General features: G+C 40.5%; 1 protein-coding gene and 1 long non-coding RNA gene across 2 annotated transcripts; one reads left to right on the plus strand and one right to left on the minus strand.

The window, feature by feature from the left end:
• The first annotated feature begins 187 nt into the window (after positions 1 to 187).
• On the plus strand, positions 188 to 23,928 carry ppp1r14c (protein phosphatase 1, regulatory (inhibitor) subunit 14C). The gene is made up of 4 exons (XM_022217483.2): positions 188 to 633; positions 20,300 to 20,383; positions 21,117 to 21,149; positions 22,953 to 23,928. The coding sequence occupies exons 1-4, from the start codon at positions 397 to 399 to the stop codon at positions 23,112 to 23,114; spliced, it is 516 nt and encodes a 171-aa protein (XP_022073175.2). The 5' UTR covers positions 188 to 396; the 3' UTR covers positions 23,115 to 23,928.
• On the minus strand, positions 4,524 to 9,737 carry LOC127537729 (uncharacterized). The gene is made up of 3 exons (XR_007947550.1): positions 9,598 to 9,737; positions 7,171 to 7,270; positions 4,524 to 4,802 (listed from the first exon to the last, which is right to left on the minus strand). It is a non-coding gene; the product is annotated as an uncharacterized LOC127537729 (long non-coding RNA).
• Positions 23,929 to 24,431: the final 503 nt, after the last annotated feature.

The following is a 24,431-nucleotide window of genomic DNA, read 5'->3' on the forward strand; positions in this document are numbered from 1 at the left end:
ATATTTGACCTGATTATTATCTGGAGCCTCACTGAGGAGCTGCTGATGGAGAATTTATGGATTAATTCTAGAAATAAATCAAACTGACTGCAGGATTTCATTAAATTATGGGATGGATGCTTCATTTTCTGTTGTTTTCTGGCTGATGTCTGTATAAATGCAGTTAAAAAGCAGAGATTTTATGATTTTTTAGCGGATTTTCAGGCTGGATGTTGATTTCCGTCCAGCAGGAGCCGCAGCGCTGCTCGGTCTCTGCTCGGTGCTCCGCCTCCTCTCTTTAAATAGCAGCTGTTTAAAAGCTCCGCACATTCTCCGCCTGCAGCCCCGGTAACCGGCCTCCTCATCCTCATCCTCACCGGCAGCCAGCTCCTCATCCTCAGCCTCCTTCAGCCCGACATGTCGGCCGCCAGCACCGAGACCAGCGCGCCTCTGCCCACCGCCGGCAGCCGCGTCTTCTTCCAGGCGGCGCCCGGTGTGGGCTGCGTGGGCTCCGGGCCCATCACCGGCACCGACGACCCGGTGCAGAAGAAGCAGGGCAAGGTGACGGTGAAGTACGACCGGAAGGAGCTGCGGAAAAGACTGGTGCTGGAGGAGTGGATCATCGAGCAGCTCAGCGAGTTGTACGACTGCGAGGTGAGTCCGGACCGGAGGAACCGGAGCCGCCCGGGCCGAGCCGCTGCACCGGGCAGCTCCGGTTCCGTCTGGGCTGCGGTGTCTTTGTCCTCTGCTGGGTGGATGGTGCTCTGATGCTCTGATGCTCTGACATTGAGCTGCTGCTGTCTGGAGACGAACCTCCGCTGCGCTTTTTACGCACCCGAACGCAGATCGAGGTTCAGGTGAAGCGGAGCAGCAGCGTCCGTTCACGGCTCAGAGGAACCTCAGAGGAACCTCAGAGGAACCTAAGAGTGTCCACCGATAATCCTCAGTTCTCTACGGAGGAACCTCTGAGTCTGTGGGAGAATTTTTTGGCCGCTGCTCTTTTTACGCACCGGAACGCAGATCGAGGTTCAGGTGAAGTGGAGTAGCAGAATCCATCCAAACCTCAGAGGAACCTCAGAAGAACCTTAGAAGAACCTCATAGTCTCCACGGAGGATCCTCTGAGTCCGTGGGAGGGTTTTCTGACCTTTAACACGTTTATTTTTGTCACCTTTCTGTCTCCAGACGTATCGACAGAAATTATTTTGCGCACTCACGTCCCCAAGTCGCATAATTTAACATTGGAATCAGGAGGAGGGGGCTGCGTGCGTGTGGACAGAGCGCGTGTGCGTGCAGAAGGTGCTGTTTAAACGCAGCTCCGGGGGGAGGAGGCAGAAAGAAGGGCAGTGGGTTAAAGATGCTCAGACTCTCCTCGGCAACCAATCAGCGCCTCCCGCTCTGACCTCGTTCCTCCGCCGCACAAACACGCGCAATATGTGCACGTACAGTACACACAGTGTGTTTGTCACATCCGAGGCAGCCAATCAGAGCTGACACGGGCTGCTGGGAGCGTGCACTCACACGTGCGTGTCACGCTCCCGTGGGTTTTGTGGTTGTGCAGAAAAGAGGAGCAGATTCAGCATCACCGGATGGAGGCTCCGTTACAGTGTGTGGACGCGCACAGCCACACGCACGCCACTGGTTTCTGCTCCACTGTAGAATCTGTTTATGGATGTGCTTGTAGCTACTGTGATGTAGGGCTGCAGATGATGATCATATTCATATTTTAGGTGGTTTTTAATCTGAGCGTTGAATCTAAATCCAACAGTTTTCCGATGCTAATACTGATTTTTTCGGTTGTTGCTAGAGGTACGGACCCGTAGCCTGTGGACTACGGTTACAGCACTTGCCATTTGCCAATCAGATACACGAGATCTGGTCACGTGACTCCCGGTAGACGCTAGCTGTACGGACCCGTAGCATCGGTACTACAGGTACGGACCCTAAACCTGACCCTAACACTAACCCTAACCTTAACCTTTGCTTACCTTTCAACAGTTTGCAGTGGTTAGCAGCTTCTTGACTCGCGAGACTCGCGTACGGGTCCGTATCTGTCTGGCAAATGGAAAGTGCCGTACCCCGTATCCGTAGACACTACCGATTTTTTCAGTCATCAGATTCATGATTTAGGCCTCAAAATCAGCTCGGTTCCATCTGTCACTGTGTTAAAAGATATTCAGAATGATTTTCTATTTCCTGCATGTAAAGGCTGGTTGGAGGTCATTAACAGTTACTGCAGTCTCTGTCATGGTGCCCCTTTGCTAGCTAAACAACAGTGTGCTATCCAGCTGGTTTTGGGTTTTTCATTGCTTTAATGTTTAAACTTTAGGCTGCACATAGAGTCTGTGTAGCTTATTATGGATTTCCAACAATAATGATAATCTTTTCAAGATGTTCTTACCAGATCTCTCAAATTTTGATTGCAGCTGATTCATGCGTTTTTTTTTAGCTGATCGGTTTATCTAAATCCAACACTTTCCTTGTACTAATGTTGCCGTTTACGTCAATGAATTCATAACTTAGGCCTCAAAGTCAGCTTCCATCCATCTGTCTAGTGAGACTGTCCTCCTTGAAAAAACAAGCACATAGGTCGTCTGTACACGCCTGTATTACGACCGAGTGTTACTTTTTGAAGTTAAGCGACCTCTAGCGGTTGAGTAAATATCGACACTCCGGTGTCTCAGCTGAAATGTCACCATGAACAAAATTTGACCTAACACTAACCCTAACCATAACCATCACCCTAAACCAGTCTTGCAAAAGTGAGGGAAAAGCCGTTTCGCAAGGAAAAAGCCGCTTCACGAATTAAATCCCGTAATGCCTTCCTGTCTCCCATAGGGGCGCTAACCTAAATACGCTCTCATGGGTCGTATTCAGGGGCACGTACATACGACCTGTGTGGTCGAATGAGTTTGAGGACTTGTTGGTCTAGTAGATTCCAGTTTGTCTTAAGCACATTAGTTCTGGTTGGAGGTCTTTAAGCTCCACATTAGTCTTTGTCATGGTGCCCCTTTACTAGCTAAACTCCCACAATGCTCTCTGCTTGTCTTTGTCCTGTGCTGATATTACTGTTTACATCAACAGATTCACGATTCGGGTCATAGAAACGGTGTCATAGTTGGAGGTCATTAGCCTCTACATGAGTCTTTGTCATGGTGCCCGTTGCTAGCTAAACTCCCACAATGCTCTCTGCTTGTCAACATGAAAGCAGATGTGGTTCTATTCAGGTGCCTTTTTTGGTCTTGCAACCATTCATTGTCGCTCCTGTGTTGCGATTGCCTTCAACTCCAAACTGAATCTTTTTGAGTCGTTGTTGAGCTTCGTTGGTGGTTTTATTTCCTCCATCTTGTTTGTGAGCTTCGTTGTGTTTCTGGTTCTTTCTCTGGTCTAAAGATCTGACGTTGAACTGTTTTCCATTTCAAAGCTGCTGCAGCTCCTGGCTTCATGTCATCAGGTGTGTTTGAAGCTCCAGTCTGACTGAAGCTGCTGATGTTCCACGAGTTCCTGCAGCATTTACCTTTTTCCTCCAGCGGACTCTGAGCTGCTGCCATTTGATTAATGCAAATGATTATTTAGACGACGAGACAAAGCTCTGCTGTGATTCTGCATAAATGGCTGTTCTACCTGGGTTCTATAAGTCCTACAGTTCTACCTGCTAGTCCTACAGTTCTAGCTGTTAATGCTGTAGTTCTACCTGGGTTCTGTTTGTCCTACAGTTCTACTAAAAACTCAGCAGAACTGGATTATTTGAGCTTTCAACTGTCCAGTGAGTGTTGGTTCCTTTAGTAGGGTTGGTAGGGTAACAGTTAGTAGGGTTAGTAAGGTTAGAGTTAACAGAGTTAGTAGGGCTAAGGTTAGGGTTAAGGGTAACCCAGTTTGTGCCGGTCCTTTAGTCCAGCCCTTCCAAGCATCTCCTCATTAAATCTTTGACCCAGTAAATGGAGAACGTTACGATGAGGCTGGAACATCTCAGCCAATGACAGCAGAGGATCTTCATTCTGTCAGCGTGGTTCTTTGTCTAACGTTACTTTCATCAGCAGGTGTGTTTTATGAGTGAAGCTGTTTACAGGCCCGTTAATACGACGATATGAACGGTAGAACTGTAAGCAGCTGACTGGACCGGCCCGGTGTCTCCTAAAGGCCGGCTGCTGGATCAGTTCCATCAGAAAACCTGAAACCAGCGCAGAGGGTTGGTGAGAAGAAGAACGGATCAAATCAGACAAACATGGACTTTATTTCTCTATGAAACATTTCTGAGAATATTACCAATAAAACTGTAACAGCAAAGGAAATCATTCCAAACATTTTCTGTCAAAACATCATGAGTGGTTCACAAAACATGTTTGAAGTGTGACAACAAGGATAGAATCTAAAAACAGAAGCAAAATAAATGCTTTTAACGGGTTTTAAATATATTTTCTTGGACAGTTTCCCCGACGGACGGGTTCTGAGCTGCTGGAGGAGGTTAAAGGACAGGAAGTGAAGAGAACATCCATGGAGGTTCTTCAGGAGAATATCAGAGTTAGACGTCAGGGTTTGTTCTGGTGTGGTTGCTTCAGAACCAGTGATGTTCTGCTTCATAGAGCTCATTCAGGAGGCAGACAGTCGATACACAGCCTCAAGGGGAGTTTACTGGAGAGGATGTGTTGTTGTTGTTGTCGTTGTTGTTGTTGTTATTGTGAGGAGCAGCCAGAGGAACTCTCCATGAATTGACGATATTCAGTCTCAGGTTAGTGTGTTTGTTGATTATCGGGACCAAATGGAGCAAACAGAAGCTGGAAGGAAGCTTCTTGTTGTTGTTGTTGTTGTTGTTGTGTCAGCTGCACTGTGGGGAAAACAATCAGTAATAAAAAACAAAATAAAAAATTGGAATCAATGGAGCCAGAAACCGTTCAATAAAAATGGTGGAATAACGTTTAATAAGAAAAGAAAAAAGGTCAAATTAATGCCAGTTATCTGTAAAATAATCCTGTTTTTGCTCGTTTTATTTAACAAAGCAGAGAAAATAAAACGTAAAATTATAAACTATGAAAATAACAGCAGATATCTGTAAAATAATGATAATTCTGCTGATTTAGTTGTGGCAGAACTGCCGTGTAATATTATAAAAGAACAAATTCCTGTCTTTGATATGGACTTTATTTACACTTTAGGCTATTTTTGGTTTTTTGACAGTGAAGGTGAAAATTTTTACTTTTTTCTTCAATTTTGTGCCTTTTAGTAATTTTTTCTCTTTCTGGTTTAATTTAGTATCTTTGTGTTCATTTTGCGTCTATTTTATTGTTTTGTGTCTCTGTGGTCAATTTGTGTCTCTTTGTGGTTGTTTTGTGTCTCTGTGGTCGTTTTGTGTCTCTTTGTGGCGGTTTTGTGTCTCTTTGTGGCGGTTTTGTGTCTCTGTGGTCGTTTTGTGTCTCTTTGTGGTCGTTTTGTGTCTGTTTGTGGTCGTTTTGTGTCTCTTTGTGGCTGTTTTATATCTCTTTGTGGTCGTTTTGTGTCTCTGTGGCTGTTTTGTGTCTCTTTGTGGCTGTTTTGTGTCTCTTTGTGGCTGTTTTGTGTCTCTTTGTGGTCGTTTTGTGTCTGTTTGTGGTCGTTTTGTGTCTCTTTGTGGTCGTTTTGTGTCTCTTTGTGGCTGTTTTATATCTCTTTGTGGTCGTTTTGTGTCTGTTTGTGGTCGTTTTATATCTCTTTGTGGTCGTTTTGTGTCTCTTTGTGGCTGTTTTGTGTCTCTTTGTGGTCGTTTTGTGTCTCTTTGTGGCCGTTTTGTGTCTCTTTGTGGCTGTTTTGTGTCTCTTTGTGGTCGTTTTGTGTCTCTTTGTGGCTGTTTTATGTCTCTTTGTGGTCGTTTTGTGTCTCTTTGTGGCGGTTTTGTGTCTCTTTGTGGCGGTTTTGTGTCTCTGTGGTCGTTTTGTGTCTCTTTGTGGTCGTTTTGTGTCTCTGTGGTGGTTTTGTGTCTCTTTGTGGCTGTTTTGTGTCTCTTTGTGGCTGTTTTGTGTCTCTTTGTGGTCGTTTTGTGTCTGTTTGTGGTCGTTTTGTGTCTGTTTGTGGTCGTTTTGTGTCTCTTTGTGGTCGTTTTGTGTCTCTTTGTGGCTGTTTTATATCTCTTTGTGGTCGTTTTGTGTCTGTTTGTGGTCGTTTTATATCTCTTTGTGGTCGTTTTGTGTCTCTTTGTGGCTGTTTTGTGTCTCTTTGTGGCTGTTTTGTGTCTCTTTGTGGTCGTTTTGTGTCTCTTTGTGGTCGTTTTGTGTCTCTTTGTGGTCGTTTTGTGTCTCTTTGTGGCTGTTTTATGTCTCTTTGTGGTCGTTTTGTGTCTCTTTGTGGCGGTTTTGTGTCTCTTTGTGGTCGTTTTGTGTCTCTTTTTGGCTGTTTTATGTCTCTTTGTGGCGGTTTTGTGTCTCTTTGTGGTCGTTTTGTGTCTCTTTGTGGTCGTTTTGTGTCTCTTTGTGGTTGTTTTGTGTCTCTTTGTGGTTGTTTTGTGTCTCTTTGTGGCTGTTTTGTGTCTCTTTCTGGTTGTTTTGTGTCTCTTTGTGGCTGTTTTGTGTCTCTTTGTGGTCGTTTTGTGTCTCTGTGGTGGTTTTGTGTCTCTTTGTGGTTGTTTCGTGTCTCTTTTTTGTTGTTTTGCGTCTCTTTGTGCTCGTGTTGTGTCTCTTTCTGGTCATTTTTGTCTGTTTCTGATCATGTTGTGTCTCTTTGTGGCTGTTTTGGTGTTTTTTTAGTCGTGTCGAGTCTCTTCTGTTGTTTTTTCTGTTTGATAAGGTATCAGTTAGTCTGACGTGACGAGGCCCCGCTATAAAAGATGAATTAAATAACTGTAACAGACATGGAAGCAGGACAATCCACATTAACTGGATTACCAACGTCGCTGTGACAGATTCAGCCAGCGGGAGACCAAACCAGTCAATTAGTCATTAGTTCTAACGACTGACCCAGATGTGTTCAGGGATCTGTGACGGAGACACGCTCTTCTATCTGTCAGCCATTTCAGCTACGCAGATAAAAATAGCTGCTGGCTGAGCGTCCGAGCTGCCGTTGACACGTTGAACGCAGCACCTGCAGAGCTGCTGAGCAGATCCGAGGTGTTGACGAGCAGCTGCAGAACCAGCAGCAGGAAGCTTTCACAACAAAGGTGGTGGTGTGTTTACTGACCTCCTGCAGTCCACCCACCAGCTTCTTACCTCCTCTTCTGTCTCATTTACCTTCCAACGTTTCTCCTGCTGCTCCTCCAACCAGATTCACATCAGACGTTTTAACCTCCTGAACCCTACGATCCACTGGCAGGTTTAAATCCACGTTATCCTGTGAAAGAAACGGCAAAAAGACACAATTTACCAGCCAGAAACTGTACAAAACAGAAAGAATCCTTTGATTTGCAACTTTCTGTTTATCGTGATATTTAATCAAACTCCCTTCATTCTAAATGTCTCATTAGAAAATGGCACAAAAAAGACTTCTGTCCAAAAAAAAACATTCTGCACTCCCCTGTACAGCTGTGGAAAGCTGACGTCACCTTTACTTTCTGATATTTTAATTTTATTAAAGTAAGCTAGCATTAGCTTAGTATCTAAGAACATTTTTTGACACCTTCAGAGTTAGTTTTGAGTCATTTTGGACATTTTTTTTTAGACCTTTAAAGTTAATTTTGAGGCATTTTGGACATTTTTTTGAGACCTTTAAAGATAATTTTTGAGCCATTTTGGACATTTTTGAGGCCTTTAAATTTAATTTTTGAGGCATTTTGGACATTTTTTAGACCTTTAAATTTAATTTTTGAGGCATTTTGGACATTTTTGAGGCCTTTAGAATTAGTTTTGTTCATATTTCTATTCTGTTCTAAAAGCTTCAGTAACTGCATCGATAACGTTGTGACCTTGCTCAGAATGCAGCTGATTTCTATTAATATCCTCTAACATCTAACCAACACGTGACTGAAACTTAATCAAGCAAACATCAGAAAACGCAGACCTCCTCCCTGTACTGTCCTCCTCTTTGACTGTTGTGTTTATGGGATTAGCTGACATCCCATAATAACCTGTACGGTTGTGTTCAGGTCTGGTTCTACTGGAATAAAACACAGTTTTTACAGATTTCTATTTGCTGGTTGGAGCTTTTCTCACAAACTTTTTCCATTTCTTTGCCAGAATGTCCAGAATAGTTCTTTGTCTTTGCTGCAGTGACAGAGAGTTTTGTGCTGCTGATTGAAACAGTCAGAATAACAGTTGTGTTTAAGACGTTTTATTCTGGTTCAGAAGATAAGAATAGATCTGAACTCCAGTTCTTAGAAATAAATCTGAGCTGCTCTCCACTTTGGACTCTCTAACTCAGACTTGTTTTACGTAGAATGTTGGTTGAAAACAGATTAAATATTGATAGAAGAAGCAGCTGCAGAGTTCCTGAAGATTCGCTGAAAGGACGAGCTGTCGACTTCCCACACTGACGGTCTTGTTCCGTCCGACACGATCCGGTTCATCACTGCTTTCATTGTCAGACGCTTCATAAACACTGACTCATGCTCTGCTCCTGATGCTGAGAAAACATGAAACGTGACGACGGGAAGACGAACGGCGCCGTTTTGACTCTCAAAGCCGGAGGTGTGTTCATGTCACGGGCGTGTTTGCATCTGATGAATGATGCTGCACATTTAGAAGCAACGCAGGAGGTCATTTAAATCTGTTAAATGAGGAAAAAGAGTCGCATCTGTCATTCAATCCTGATTATTGGAGGACATTTGGCCTTGAAAATGTTTGTTTTCTGCTCCATATTGATCAATATTATAGGTAATAATTGGCTCAGCTTGTTGTTCCATGTTTTCTGTGTGTTTTCTAACATTTTTCTCAGCAGTAGAAGCTAGATATTTAGCTAGCTGTTACTGCTGACCACTGATGGAAAACAGTCCAAAGAATGAGTCTGATCCTGATAATATGAGGTAGAGAGAGACATTCAGTCAGGAAAGATGGAAAACAGAAGAGAGGACACAGCTTTGCTCTACCCATTCTTTAGGAAAACTGTTTGATGATGTAAACGCCAGAATTGAGACACAAAATGAGGAAAACAAGACAGAAAATGAGAAAAACGAGACACAAGATGAGAAAAATTAGACAAAATGAAAAAACAAGGTACATAACGACAGAAACAAAACAAAAAATGAGAAAAATGGCACAATACAACAAAAACGAAACTAAACAACAAAAACAAGACAAAACGACATAAACAAGACCCACAATTATAAAAACAAGACACAAAATAAAAAAACAAGACACAAAATGACAAAAATGAGACACAAAATGAGGAAAACAAGACACACAACAACAGAAACGCGATATAAATTGCCAAAAATAAGACATAAAACAACAAACACAAGACACAAAAGACAAAAATGAGACACAAAATGAGAAAAATGAGACACAAAACGTCAAAAACGAGACAGAAAATGATGTGTGGGACGTAAATTGTCCTCCAGTTCTGGAATGACCCAGATATCCAGTTTAAAACATCTCATCCAGGTTGTTTCCTCCTGACTAGATCCTTGCTGGTGTTGTTTCTATTCTCAGATGAGCATCTCCTTGGATGAAAGCTAAATGACACTGTAGAACTGTAGAATATAATCCTCATATTGCTGCACTAACCTCCTACCAGCCAGTTGTTCGTCTCGACTAGCCGGCTGCTGTTGATGTTTTTAGCTCGGTTTGGCTTCAGGCTTCGAGGCCAAAGGTCCGATAGGTCCCCAGCTGTCGATAGCGGAGCCTCGGGGAGGAACCGTCTGCCTGCAAAATACAGTGAAATAAAACCCTGTGAATCACCAAACTGTGAAATAAAACCAGAAAACAGATGCTGGCGCTTTCACGGTCGGTAACACGCAGTAACACTCAGAGTCTGGGCTTGAAATCAGGATTCTAACCGAGACGACTGGAGGTGTTTTCAGTTCTTAGAGCTGCATAATGAAGCATGTTTATATGAGCAGCTGTTGGTACTGAGGTAGGACTCAAAGTTGATGTTGTCATTTTAGCAATAATGCAACTGATCTGTGTGTTCTGGAGCAGGTTTCAGCTGAATACCATCAAGTTTACATCTTTAAGCAAGAAAATATATACAAATACAGCACATGTTAGAGGTAGTTTGTGTTTTTTTCCTCCAAATCACCAAGACGTTTTAGCTAAATAGCTGGCTAAATACAGGTCTAAGTTAGGTTGCAATATATGAAATAGACTAATGTCTGTCACACTGCAAGCTAACATAGGTGTTAGCTTAAAATAGAGTTATACCCACTTTTTCTTGAAATCTAAAATAAGCTACCATTAGCATCTGTCATTTTACAAGCTAATATTAGTGTTGATCTTAAGCTAATACCAATATTAGCTTGCAAAATGAAAGCTACTATTGGTGTTAGCTGAAGAGAAGTTAATGTCTTTGTTAGCTTGCAATATTAAATAAGACATTAGCTTCAAAGTAGTTACAAACCATACCAGCGAGCAATACAAAATAAGCTAATGTTAGCTAACGTGGGTGTTATCTTTAATGAAGCTAACGTTGAAGTTAACTTGTGATTTATTTGGTGGACTAATCTTAGCTTCTCTCATTTTGTAAGCTAACATGAATGTTAGCCTAAAACAAATTAATATGCACATTAGCTTGGGATATGAAGAAAGCTAATGTTAGCTTCTTTTTTAATAAAGCTAACGTGGCAGTCAGCTAAAAAAAAGGGTAACATCCACTTTAGCTTTAGACATAAACTAACATGAGCATTAGCTTTGTCATTTTACAGTGTGGGAATTAATTTAACTTACAAGTTAGCTTGTGATAGCAAATAAGCTAATGTGGGTGCTTGCTTTGAAGTAGAGTGCCTATATAATGAGAGTGGCGACATGACGGGTCCAAAAAATTTTGGTCACGTGATCTATAGACGCTATTTTGTTTCCTATTCATGAATGCCGGTTATGCCTGTTAACGTTGTTTACAACGCAGAGAGTAATTCTAGGACTTTTTTGGCTTCATAAATACCTGAAAAATGACGGGCTGTTGTGCCTTTGGGTGCATAAATCGATCGGAGAAGGGATTACACATGTTTAGATTTCCCAGGAGTAGTGAAAGAATGAAACTGGGAAAATAAAGTCCGGAGAGTGGGATGGAAACCGACTTCATCATGATTTTTGTGCCAGGTTAGTCCCATGTATGTACTTTCATGTTATGATGTATGGGTGAATGACAGATAGAAAAGTTTGATGTGATTTTAGGCAGTTGTGGTTATTTTGACTTTGACCATTTTCATGCATGGAGATGCATGAAATACGGGCCGCTGAAGTTTAACGGGGTAACCCGTTAAACTTCAGCGGCCCATCTGAGCTTCGACAACAGCCTCCCTGTTCATTCACATGATTTCCAATTCAACAAACAGCTGACAGTTTTCTGTTTCCTATTTTCTGTTTTCCGTCCAACCTGCAGTCACTTATCAGCCTCATATGACCCGAACAGGCTCCGTGTTGTTCACCTGTTTCTGGGCTGTTAGCCGCCGTTAGCATGAAGATGCTGTTAGCCATATGCTAACAGCTGCAGCACCGTACAGGCGGACGGGAAAACGTATTTTACTAAATTGACCGAAGCTGCAAGCTCGATGATAGAAACATTATACACCGATGGAAAGCTTAGATTCTCATGAATCCGCCGGTATAAACCACTTTCAGATGTGATTACCACAGCGGGTAATATAAACACATTTGTCCAACAAACAGCAAATAACGTAAACAGCAGAACTCACCTTTGAAGGCTCAAAACTAGTCACAGATGAAAATATTCCACAAAACGGCCATAATCCAACCTTGGACATCCAGACAAAACAAGCCAGTAAATTATTTTGTCCAAAACATGTCTTGAAATCAGTAAACAATCCATAGTTTTCGTGAATGTGCACCTCACACTGCGCGTCCCATATTGAGTGAATGGAAACAAAATGGCTTCAAATCCCCAGTTGTCGCCACTCTCATTATATAGGCACTCTGCTTTGAAGAAGTCAGCATCCATGTTTGTTTGCGATACAAAAGAACATTAACTTCTTTCACATTGCAGGCTAACGTTAGCACTTAAAAACAAGTAAAAATCAACATTAGCTTGTGATATGAAATAAGCTAATATTTGCTTTCTTTGTAATACTTATCCAAAATATTAACGTACAAGTTAGTTTTTGATAGCAAATAAGCTAATGTGAGTGCTTGCTTTGAAGAAGTAAGCATCCATGTTTGTTTGTGATACAAAATAAGATAACATTAGCTCTTTTTACATGGAAAAACGGCCAAATTACAGAGCTGGATTCAGACAACAAGCAGGTGAAACATGATAAAAATGACAAGCAACCATCTCTACATATTTTAATGCGATGTCAGACTATCCAACCAAAAAGACTTTTGAAATTGATGATATTTACACAGCATATTATGTCTGATTATCATTGTCTTTACAGTGTCTTATCTGGAGGTTTTATTCATTCGTGGAGATTTGACTTCAACCAAATACTTTTCTCAGCTGTAGGTCTGTGCATGTCTCTGCCTGAATAATATGCAAACCTGACACTTTAAACCAGAGTTATGTAACGTGGAGGTTCAGCCGTTGAAGCCCTGCAGCATCGCCTCCGGCCTCGGCTTCATGGTTTCTCTCCATAGAGATGTGATATTATTACTGATATTAGAGCAGAGAAGCTGCAGCACTGATGGGTGAATGATGAAGACATTTACATCACAATGAGCTTCCAAAACTCGGCGTGCATAATCGGCGTTATTTTTAACCGAGAGTTTCCTTTGAGGACGAGTTGCTGCTGCAGCCTCCTCGGCTCTGATCTGGTGTCCTCTGAGTCCGGCTGAATCAGCGTGGGAATGAGCTTCTGCTGCAGCAGCTAACTTTATCCAGGAAGTCGCTTCATCCGAGCTGTTCGGTTTCAGCACATCACATTGCTGCAGGGCAGGAGGGAGGAATAACCTTTAATTCAGCGCTGCTCACATTCGTTTTCAGTTCCCTCAACAACACACAACTTATTGTTGTGTCTTAAATCACATTTATCAAGTTTAGTGAGTGACACAGCTGGCTAACATGCAGGTTTGAGTTAGCTTGTAATATAAATGAATGAATGAAATAGGATAACGTTACCGTCTTTCAAGCTAATGTCGATATTAGCTTAAAATAAGGTAAGATCCACTTAAGCTTGGAATCTACAACAAGCTAACATTAGCTTCTTTCATTTTGCAAGCTAAGACAAATATTAGCTTGCAAAATGAAAGAAGCAAATTTTGGTGTAACAACTGTAGTATTAGCTTGTAAAATATCAGGATAGGCTAACATGACCACCTTTATATTACAAGCTAACATAGATGTTAGCTTAAAATAAGGTAATATCCACTTAAGCTTGGAATCTAAAATAAGCTATCATTAACATCGTTCATTTGCAAGCTAATATTGGTGTTAAGCAAAGACCATTATTAGCAAAAGAATAGCTAATAATATTAGCTTGAAAAATGAAAGCTAATATTGGTATAACACCAACAATATTAGCTTGCAAAATATCAAAATAGGCTAACATTATCACCTTTGTATTGCAAGCTAACATAGGTGTTTGCTTAAAATAAGGGAATACCCACAAGCTAACATTAGCATCTTTCATTTTGCAAGCTAATATTAGTCTTAAGCTAAGATCAATATTAGCTAATATTGGTTTTGTTTCATTTTGCAAGCTAATATCATCTTAGCTTAAGACCAACACCAATATCAGCTTGCAAAATGAAACAAAACCAATATTAACTAATATTGATCTTAGCTTAAGACTAATATTAGCTTGCAAAATGAAAGATGCTAATGTTAGCTTGTGGGTATTCCCTTATTTTAAGGTCATCTTAGCATTCATTTTGCAAGCTAATGTTGTCCTAGCTTTCATTTTGCAAACTAATGTCGTCTTAGCTTTCATTTTGCAAGCTAATGTCAGTCTTAGCTAAAGACCAACACCAATATTAGCTTGCAAATTGAGGGCTCATATTGGTGTGACACAAATATTAGCCCTCATTTTGCAAGCTAATAGTAGCTTTTATTTTGCAAGCTAATACCGTCTTAAGACCAACTCCCATATTAGCTTGCAACATGAAGGCTAATGTTAGCTGCAAAATAAGCTAATTTTGCATGCTGATATTGGTGTAAGCTAATATGGGAGTCGAGGTAACTTCATCCGAGCTGTTGGGTTTCAGCTCTATCACATTGCTGCAGGGCAGGAGGGAGGAATAACCTTTAATTCAATCAGTTTTCTCAGAAACCTGGCCGGTAACCCTAGTGACGTCTCTCATTCCTCATCCTCCTTATATTCTTACATTCATCGTCTCTGTAGATCACATCTTCCCACCTCGAGCTGCTCGTTGCTTTGATGTGACAGCAACGGCAGCGAGGAAGAAGCTGAGCTGTGAGGTTTCGACGTTGCACAATCCTCCTCTTCCTTTGCTACTGCACCATCATCATCCTCCTCATCATCATCATCACAGTGACCCACTTATCCTCTGCATCTCCTCCTATGTTTCCTAATCACTGCCTCACCTCTTTAGTTCCTGCTCTCCTCTCTGCAGGGCTCCTAATCCGACATGCATCCTCCGTTATTTCATTGTTGGACTCATTAAATCTCTCTTTTCTTTGCTTTGTGCTTGACTCTCTAATAACACATCTGAACATTTTAGCATCTTCATATGATTAAAATTCTCCCACTTCCTCCCTGTGCTCCATCTCTCTAACAATTACCTGCTTCTGTTTCAGCAGAAGTTCACATCCTATTTACCACACATCTTCTTCTTATGCATGCATGCTGTCTACACTACGATAAATATGACTGTCTGCAGAGAAAATGACAGCTGACTCTCCTTTTTCAGCACCTTTACCTGACAGAAATCTCTCTGTGTGGTGAAATAATCTATGGTATAACTTCCTCATGATACGGTTGGCACGTTGTACTCTTTAAATCGAGCTGAAACGGCCGTAAAGAACTGCAAGGTGAAGCTTGATGTGACCCGAGGGTGCCGCTGATGTTGCACCGCTGAGCCGGTTTACTGCCAGCTGTGCAAATTATTAAAATATCTTCAGGCTGTTTGTGGTCTGACTGTGTTGATTTATGGCTTTTATGGTTTGATACGTCTTATTAGATAGTGATACTTAGAAATGTTGTTTTTCTATCTTTCTGCAGCAGTAACACTGAGCTGGTTCCCCTTTATTTCCAGAAACATCTCCAACTCAAACACACTACTGTAGAGCCTCTGTGATAGGAGATTGTTTTGGAGCTACTGCTCAGTTTTCGGAGCATTAATTTCCGCTATCGATACATCAGCCGATATTCTTTAGACTGTATATATGTAGAATGTTAAAATTGCACTGAAAGTTAACAGCTAACCATAAAGTCACCGCTTGACTCCGTACCACTGTGAGACTCTGCTACATGTGCTGTGTAAATTCACAATAATCCAGGTCAGTTCAGTCCTAAAAGCTTCAGGAAAAATAACTGAAAAAGACTTCTGCTCTTCAAGAACCAAAAAGAGAAGCTAAAGCATTTAGAATTGCTCTGCTAACAGCTGAACAGGAATTCATATCCACATTTGCTTGTAGTAGAAAATTATCTACTGTTAGCTTTTTCATAAGCAATAGCTTAAAAGAAGTTAACGTTGTAATGTAGCTTCTGATATTAAATAAGCTAATGTTAGCTTTTTACAGATCACAGGTTATTGTGGCTCCTGCCAGTGTGTGCTGTCATCATATCACTGCTGATATGGAAAATTATTTTGAGAGCTGTGGGTGTAACTGCAACTATTTCAGGCTCTCATTTAGCAGCAGGACAACAACATGCTTGGTTTGTTGATATGGGAAGCTAACATGGGTGTTAACTTTAAGAAGTCAGCATCAAAGTTAGCTTACAATATAAAATAAGGTAATGTGGACATTAGTTTTAAAGGAGTTCACAACCACATTAGCTTGCAGTAGAAAAGTTACTGTTAGTTTTTTCATTAAAAAAAGCTAGCATCCAGGTTTAGCTAATGTGGATTTTAGCTAAATGATGTTAACGTCCATGTTAGGTTGCAATAATAAATAAGCCAACTTTAACTTTTTCCATTTAAAAGAAAATGTGGGCCTTAGCTTAAAAAATAAGCTACTGTTAGCTTTTTTTATTTAGCTTAGCTTGAAAAAGTTAGCATCCAAGTTAGCTTGTGATATGAAATAAGCCAATTTGTTTTTAAAAAAGCTTGATAGAAATTTAGTTAACATTTAGCTTTTCAGTTAACCTGCTAAATTACGGAGTTTCATGATTAGCAACATTAGCACCTTCATCAAAATGGATTTTTATTTATTTTTTCTATCCCTTATTAATCCCATGAGGGAAATTCTGATTTTCGCAGGGTCAGCCGCGGTACAGCGCCCATGGAGCAATTAGGGGTTAGGTGTCTTGCTCAGGGACACCTCGACATGAGCACGACGGGCCGAGGATCAAACCGCAACCCTCTGGTTGCGAGACCCACTGAGCTATGCTGCCCCATTTAGTCACATTGAGTAACTTCACTGTTCAAAACATATTAATTCATATATTTATTCAGCGTTTGTTGACAGACAGAGATCCTTTACTTCAGTAAATGTAGTAATAATACAATATATGGTACTATTATTATATGGTACTATTATTACTAATGCATTATTGTAAAATGATACAGTTGTAGTAGCTATAACCTTCTTGGTAAAATTCAAATGATATGCAGATACAGATATATTTGATATCGGTTTATAATATCGACCTACTAAAATATCAGTCGAGCTCTAGAAGACAGTCGGTGGATGTTTTTCATTAAAAAAAACAATCGGAGATCACAGGACAGAAAAACTGTCAAAATCAGATTAACTAGGAGTTATGTTTTTGTGCATGTTGAAGTAGTTTTTACACTTCAACCTTTCTTGCTTTGAATAAATTCGATGTCAACACTGAGTTAATCAGATTACCTGAGTTAATATTCATGCAGAAAACTCACCTGCCGACACCTTCAGCTAATCATGTTTCTGCTCAAACACGCTGAGGTGAAACAACATCATCTCTCTGGGATTATTTCAGTTGCATTAGCAGTTAAAAGGCCTGTAGTAATTATCTCTGCAGGTAGCTTTAATGAAACTGGTAGTTCAAGTTCGGCTATGAATAGAAGCCGTCATGAATCACTGTCACTGAGAGTTGGACTCTTTGTTCAGGGAGAGTTTGAATATTTTGTGGTGAGTCACAGGGTTCGGCCGCTAACATTCGCTTTGATTCACCTCATCACAGACCAAAACGCTGCGGAGGATAAAGTCTGACAGTAAACACAGAGTTTCCTTCTTTACAGCCAACACTCTGCTGCTTGTTGTCTCCTCACACTGACTCTCTCATCGTTTTAGCTCAATATGCAAACACACTAATTCATCTTCCACAAATGCTGCTTCTGTGCCTCTAAAATACATAAAACATGCTCAGTTTCTCCATTTGTGTGGCTGATTGTCCATTTATTGTCGTCTGGATTGTGTGTTGTCAATTTGTGGGTGCAACTGCAACTATTTCAATCTCTCAATTAGTAGCAGGACAACAACATGAGTAACGTTTTTATATAGAAATCTAGCATGGGTGTTAGCTTTAGGAAGTTAATGTCAAATTTAGCTTGCAGTATGAAATAAGGCTAGTGTGGGAGTTAGTGTAAAAGATTTATCATTAGCATGGAATGAAAAATAAACTCATGTTAGCATCCTTCCAAGTGCATGTAATCATTAGTTCAAAAAATTAATGTCATTGTTAATTTGTGATGTAAAATAAGCTATCATTAGCTTCTTTCATACCACAAGTTCCATGGACAGCGTTAGCAGGTGGCATGAATCTAAGGAAGCTAAGGTAGATGTTAGTTTTAATTCGTATAATTCGTTTTAGTTCGTATTCATGTTGGCCTATAATACAAAATAAGCTAATGTTAGCTTAAAAGAAGTTAACCTTCACATTAGCTTGCTTTAAAAAATAAGCTAATGTTAGCTTTTTTAATTTACAAGCAAATATGGTTATTGGTTCAAAAGAAACTCCTGTCATGTTAGCTTGTGATGTAAAATAAGCTATCAGCTTCTTTCTTATCAAGTTCACATGGGCATTAGTATTAGCTAATAATAATATGAAGCAAGCCAAGGTGGGCATTAGTTTTAAAGAAATTAGTACTCATGTTAGCCTATAATATAAATAAGCTAATGCTATCTTTTTTCAAATCACAAGTTAATGTCATATTAGCCATAAAAGAAGCTAGCATCCATGTGGCTTTTGATATAAAATCAGATAACATTAGCTCTCATCTTGCAATCTGCGGAGGGCATTAGCTTAAAAAGTAATATGCAGGTTAGCTTGAGATATGAAATAAGTGTAGCATCCACGCTAACCTGGGTTTTAGTTTTAAAGAAATTAGCATCTATTTTAGTTTGTCATATAAAATGAGCAAATGTTAGCTTTTTAAAAAATTCGCCAAGCTATGATAGGTTGAATAAAACTAAAATCCAGGTTATCTTGTAATATGAGTCAGCTACTCTGAGCATTAGCTTAAAGAAAGCTAATGTGGTCAATAGATTTGAAGACGTTAGCTAACCTAGCTTCATGGAAGTGAAATTCTACATTAGCTTGCAGTATAAAGGGGCTATGCTAACCTTATTTACAGTATTAACAGTTTGTTTACCTGTGTGTCCTTGAATTCTTGTTACTGCATCTGGTATATTTAACATGTTTAGATGTTTTGAGGAGAGGAAAAGCACTGCAGCATCTCTGCAGAAGACTGATGGTGATAGATGGATGGATGGATGGATGGATGGATGGATGGATGGATGGATGGATGGATGGAGTCCTTTGGCCTCCAAAAGTAGGTCAGTGTGTTAGATTCTCTGCCTGTCAGGCCTCTCCTTCCACATGGCTTCATTCTGATGCTCTTATTCATCTCTATTATTAGACTGAAGCCTCCCTGAATGCAAACAGCAGACCTGATGTCTGAACACCGTCTAATGTCTGGTTTCATATCAGCAGTACTGATGTCTGAACACTGTCTAATGTCTGGTTTCATCACCTCCTGCTTCTGTAGATCTCTGCAGGTAGAAGCCATCAGCTCTTGACCTTTCAGGAGGTTTGATCTTCACTTTCTGGTTTGGATCTCTAGTTGTTTTTTTATTATTGGGTTTCATCTTTCCTGAGGGCCGAAACTCACTCAGCTTCGTCTGGAAACTTTAAATTAAGAATGTCGTTGAGATTTCTCACTGTAACATCTTTTCTCACCTCCAAGACCCTTAGTGGACGTCTGGATCACAGTTGTTTTAACTGTATTTCAGCAGCTCTGTGTTTAATATGTTAAAATATCTGAATTTTCTCACATGTATGGATTTGAAGCAGCGGATAGAGTAGAATAGCAAGAAGACAATAGTTACAATGCAATATAAAAATGCTTTAATAGCTGCTCTTTACTTTGGTTTATTTCTGTTTTCTGTCATTTCATGACAGTTTAGATTCGTTTTCGGTTGCTGTCTTCTGCAGCTTTTACTTGTTTTAGTCGCCATATTCTGTGTTTTTAATTGGGTTAAATCCAGCTGTTCAAACAGTTGGGTCCTGTGTTGTTAGGATTAGTCTCGCCCCCCAAAACAACCCCGAGCAAACTTAATAATTGTACAATTTTACTCTTTTTTTGAAAGTAATTCATGTTTGGTTGTTAATGTTGGCGAGTTGTTGGTGGCAGCAGATAAAAGGTTCTATCGTCTATTTTAGATGATTCTACAAACCCTCAGCGTAGGTTCAATGTCGGTTACAGATTGTGGTTACGGTTAATAAAAAGGAAAAGACTAATTGCAGGGTTGTGACGTGAACTCTCCGTAAAGAAACCACAGTTTTCTACAGTCTGTCTACGCCCTGCATACAGGAAACTCCTCCATGTTCAGACGTAGTACTGGGATGTTGGATGCAGCGCAGCAGATTAAACTTTTTACTGTACTTACTTTGGATCTCGTAAAAACCACTCCGTCTGGTAATGAAGCTGAACTTAGATGAAACCCGATTGTGTAGCTGAGAGGAAGATTTGATTCTTCTCTGCTGAAGTCTTTATGGTGAAAAAAAGGAACCAGACGATCTTTGAAGTGGTTCTGATCTGAAAACAGCCTCCAACCACAGAACCTCCAACCGGCCCGGCCCGGAACAACGATGTTTCCATCTGTTCTAATGAGCAGAAACCGTCTTATTCATGCTGAGAGGTGGAATAAAAAACATCAATATTCAACATTCTGGTTTGTTTTCTAACCAGAACTGTGTTTGTGTTGCAGGAGGAGGAAATGCCGGAGGTGGAGATCGACATCGACGACCTGCTGGAGGTCACCAGTGACGACGAGAGAGCCAGCAAACTGCAGGTACAGACAGGAAGTAGTTTAATCAATACCAGGTACAAACAGGAAGTAGTTTAATACCAGGTAGAAACAGGAAGTCGGTCTGTACTCTTAACAGCAGCAAAATGAATCTAATGAGAACTGAATTAAAATTCACATTAGAACATGTTTGGTACCTTTAGCTTCATTTTTCAATACAAAACACGAAAACCAAATGAATTTTAGAAAAAGACACCAACAGTCGTAATGTTGTCTGCTGGTGGTTTTTCCTGTCACTTTAAGTCACTGTTTCAGTTGTTTTTAGTTTTTTTCTGTTGCGGTTTTCTCTGTCTTTTTTCAGTCATTGTTTTAAATCATTCTCAGTTATTTTTAGTTACTGTTTTAGTGGTTTTTCAGACATTTTAAGTTGCTGTTTTTCTATCATTTTCAGACATTTTCTGTTTTCAGACATTTTAAACTCTTTTCCTTGTTTTTTGGGCCTCTGTTTCAGCTGTTTTTTTGCTTTAGTTAGATGATGTTTTTTGCTTGAACTACTTATTTACTTTATCTGAGAGTCTCGAGTGGTTTGACAGAAACTACAGAATTTGATGGTCTGGCAGTAAAAACAGGTTGTGAAGCCCATATAAACAAGAAGCTATATGCCAACCCTTTTGAATAAACACTCCCCAATCCCATTTTCCATGAACTAGCACTAAATACGTCTGCAGCAGCTCGTCTAGTCCTGATAACCATTTGTCCTTCTGCTGTCTTTCCACAGGAATCACTAATAGACTGCTACAAACCAACAGAGGTGAGTTCAGCAAACACTCTGACGCAGCAGCAGTGTGTGTCGAGGTGTTAAACGTGGGTTTGGCTGAGGTGGAGTTAAGCTATTTTGGTGATTAAAGGTGCTTTGAACCAATCAGGCGACGGCACTCTGCAGACCTCCATCTGTCACCTGAGTCAGGTCAAATGCTACAAGGACGTCCAGCCGGGAGGACAAACAGCTCCAGACTCACAACAGAGTCTCTAAAACACAAACGTAGAGAGACAAAGGGTGGAGGAGGAAACTGGAGGGACTGAAGGATTATAAAGACATAGCTGAAAGGGGATATGAGCAGAGAGGAGGCGCTAATTAGGTCAGAGTCAGCCGTTATAATGACGGTTTATGTTCCAGAAGATTCTCAGTTTTACCATCACAGACCTCCAAACAACCTTCAACCTTTTTGTCCTCCAGATCCTGGATCTCTGTTGCCTGATTTAAAGACTAAAACCACGATAAATGGAACATTTATGCTCTAAGCCATTCTAGTCCAGGTTCCACATTCAGCCCAGTCTGATCTCCAGTAAAACCAGTAAAACCACAGCATAATAACCTAGAAATAACCACAACTCCTCATGGTTCCTTTGGTTTAGTGCAAAAATGTTCACATTTAAGGAATTATCTTTTTACTAAACATCATGAACAACCTGAAATTTATGAAGAAAAATAAGTTCAGTTTCATCCACATTCAGCCTCAGTTTATCATTTCCACATTACAACTTCCAGATCACAGAGTGTCTACAAAGGAACACAACATTTAGTCACCTGGAGCTGAACCACAGAGGATTTACTGGAGGATCACAACACAAACATCAGACAAAAACAACAACAAAAAACAAGACAAAATATTACAAAAATGAGAAATGACTTGAAACAAAAAAAACAAGAAAAATAGACAAAAAGTTTGAAAGTGACAAAAATGACAAAACAAAAAAAACAAGAAATAAAATGACAAAACAGGAGAAAAATGATAAAAGTCAGACAAAAAAGACAAAAAATTTAACAAAAAAAGTCACAAAGTGACCAAAAAATAGACAAACACATGCGAGACAAAAAAAAAACAATTAGAAAATGACACAAACCATGCACAAACAACAGATAAAGCAAACACAAGATGATAAAAATAAAACAAAAAGCACAGGCAAGACGAAAAGGAATCACAAAGCAACAAAAACATGAGAGAAACGATGAAAGTCAGACAAAAAAACCAACAAAAATACGACAAAATATTACAAAAATGAAACAAAACGACAACAATGAGACAACACAAATACAAAACAAAAAGAGACAAACCAGATAAACGATAAAAATTAGACAAAAAACTGACAAAAGCGAGAAACAAAATGACAAAAGAATGGACAAATGACAAGTGAGACAAAAAAAATGACAAAAATTATGCACAAAATGAATAAAGTAAAGCACAAAATGACAATAACAAAAAAACAGACAAAAAGGAAACAAAACGACAAAAATCAGAAAAAAAAAAAACAAGACAAATATTACAAAAATGAGAAACGACTTGAAACAAACAAAACAAAAAAATTGACACAAAATTACAAAGTGACAAAAAGGAAGAAACAAAGACAAAAACAAAATGAGAGTTAAAGGAACACAACAAAAAAAACAAGAAAGAAGAGAAATGAGACAAAACAAAAAAAACAAAAATTTGACAAAAAAAGTCGGCTCGTCTGCTGGTAAAAACAACATGAAAACAAGCTAAACCTGCTTTATTCTGTAAACCTAACAGGAAGTGAGTGGTTGGTCTGATTCTTCTTTCTGGTCTTCCTCCAGGACTTTGTCCGTGAGCTGCTGGGCAGGATAAGGGGGATGAGGAAACTCAGTGCTCCCACTAAGAAGGCCTATAATGGTTTTACTGGGAACCACCAACCAACCATCAACTCCGTCATCATCTCCGCTCCACCTCCAACCAATCACGGACCACCAACGCATTAGGAACCATTCTGCAACCATGAACCCATAGATAGAGCACTAGTCATTGGTTTCAGCACCACACAGCTGTTATTAGAATATGACTGTTTAAACCCGCCACAATAAAAGCCCTGGAATGTGCCAGAACTGCAACTGTGCTTTTCAAACTGTAAGTCCAACAGCCATAGACGAGAGGAGGGAGGAGGTGAATGAAAGTTGCAGTAAACTAGCCGTAGCACGACGTGAGCGCAGTGCTTCATCAATCTGTCGTTTTCTACTGAGGTGTTTTTGCCGTTTTGAATCTGTACCGTTTGTTGCCATTTCGTCCGTGTGATCAAGTCGTGCGTTTCGTTTTGTCCTTTTTTCCATCAGTGCTTGCAGACGTGAAGCAGCTCCGTGGCTTCGTTTAGAAACCCAGAGCTCCGGTTCTGTCCTTTTTGTGATGATGTTTAAACTCTGGAGGCGGGGCGCCGTTAGCAAACCGGGCTAACGCTTCCGCTAATCTCCCGCTGTTCCAGTTCACCGCAGCAAGGCATGATGGGTGTTGCAGTCCTCGGTATGAGCCTGCAGACCTGTATGATTGGCAGCCTTCCACTGGTCGTGTTGTTCGTTGTTTTTCACGCTCGTCTCGGCACATATCAGCCGGTCATTAAGCACAAACGTTGCTGCTCACCTGGCTCACCGCTAACCGGACAGGTGTCGCCTTTAAGGACTTTCAGGATCAGTCCACCTTCTACTCAAAAACCTCAAAATATGAGTCAGAACCTGAAGAAAACTCCAACCTGTCGAGCCCCGTGAGGAAGTCCATCCGTCCTGGAGGCGTTAGCGTCGACACGCAGATCGTTGGGTTTCTGGAACACCTTAGAGCAGGATTTAAAAGTTTGTCCAGGTTGCAGATTGTATGTTGTAGTTACGTGATCCCAGGTTTGAAACGGTTGGATTTACTGTTGCTGCTCCGACGCTCTCAGAAACCCGGTGAGCTCCCGAACAATCAAGACTCTGTTAGAGATTCATTTCAGTCAATCTGAACCTGCAAAGTGACGAAGTGACAGCAGAAAGGAGCGCAACCGAGGAAAATATCACCGAAATGTCAAACAGCTTTAGATTTTAGATTCAAAGCCCGTAAGAACTCAATGCAGTATTCACTGTCAGGACCATGCATCCATTGTGGTAGTCCTGGTCAGGTTCTCACCAAACATCTGGACTCCATCGGAGCCCAACGACGAATCTTGATCTCACCCAACCATAAAATGTGATTTACAGTCATTCTGAACATTCCTTAGCTTGGTTTGGACTCGCTTTGTGGAATTTTCAACAAGTTTTGAGTAGATTTGGACAATT

The sequence above is a fragment of the Acanthochromis polyacanthus genome, chromosome 16 (assembly GCF_021347895.1).
Source record: "Acanthochromis polyacanthus isolate Apoly-LR-REF ecotype Palm Island chromosome 16, KAUST_Apoly_ChrSc, whole genome shotgun sequence".
In the NCBI taxonomy this organism is placed as follows: domain Eukaryota; kingdom Metazoa; phylum Chordata; class Actinopteri; family Pomacentridae; genus Acanthochromis; species Acanthochromis polyacanthus.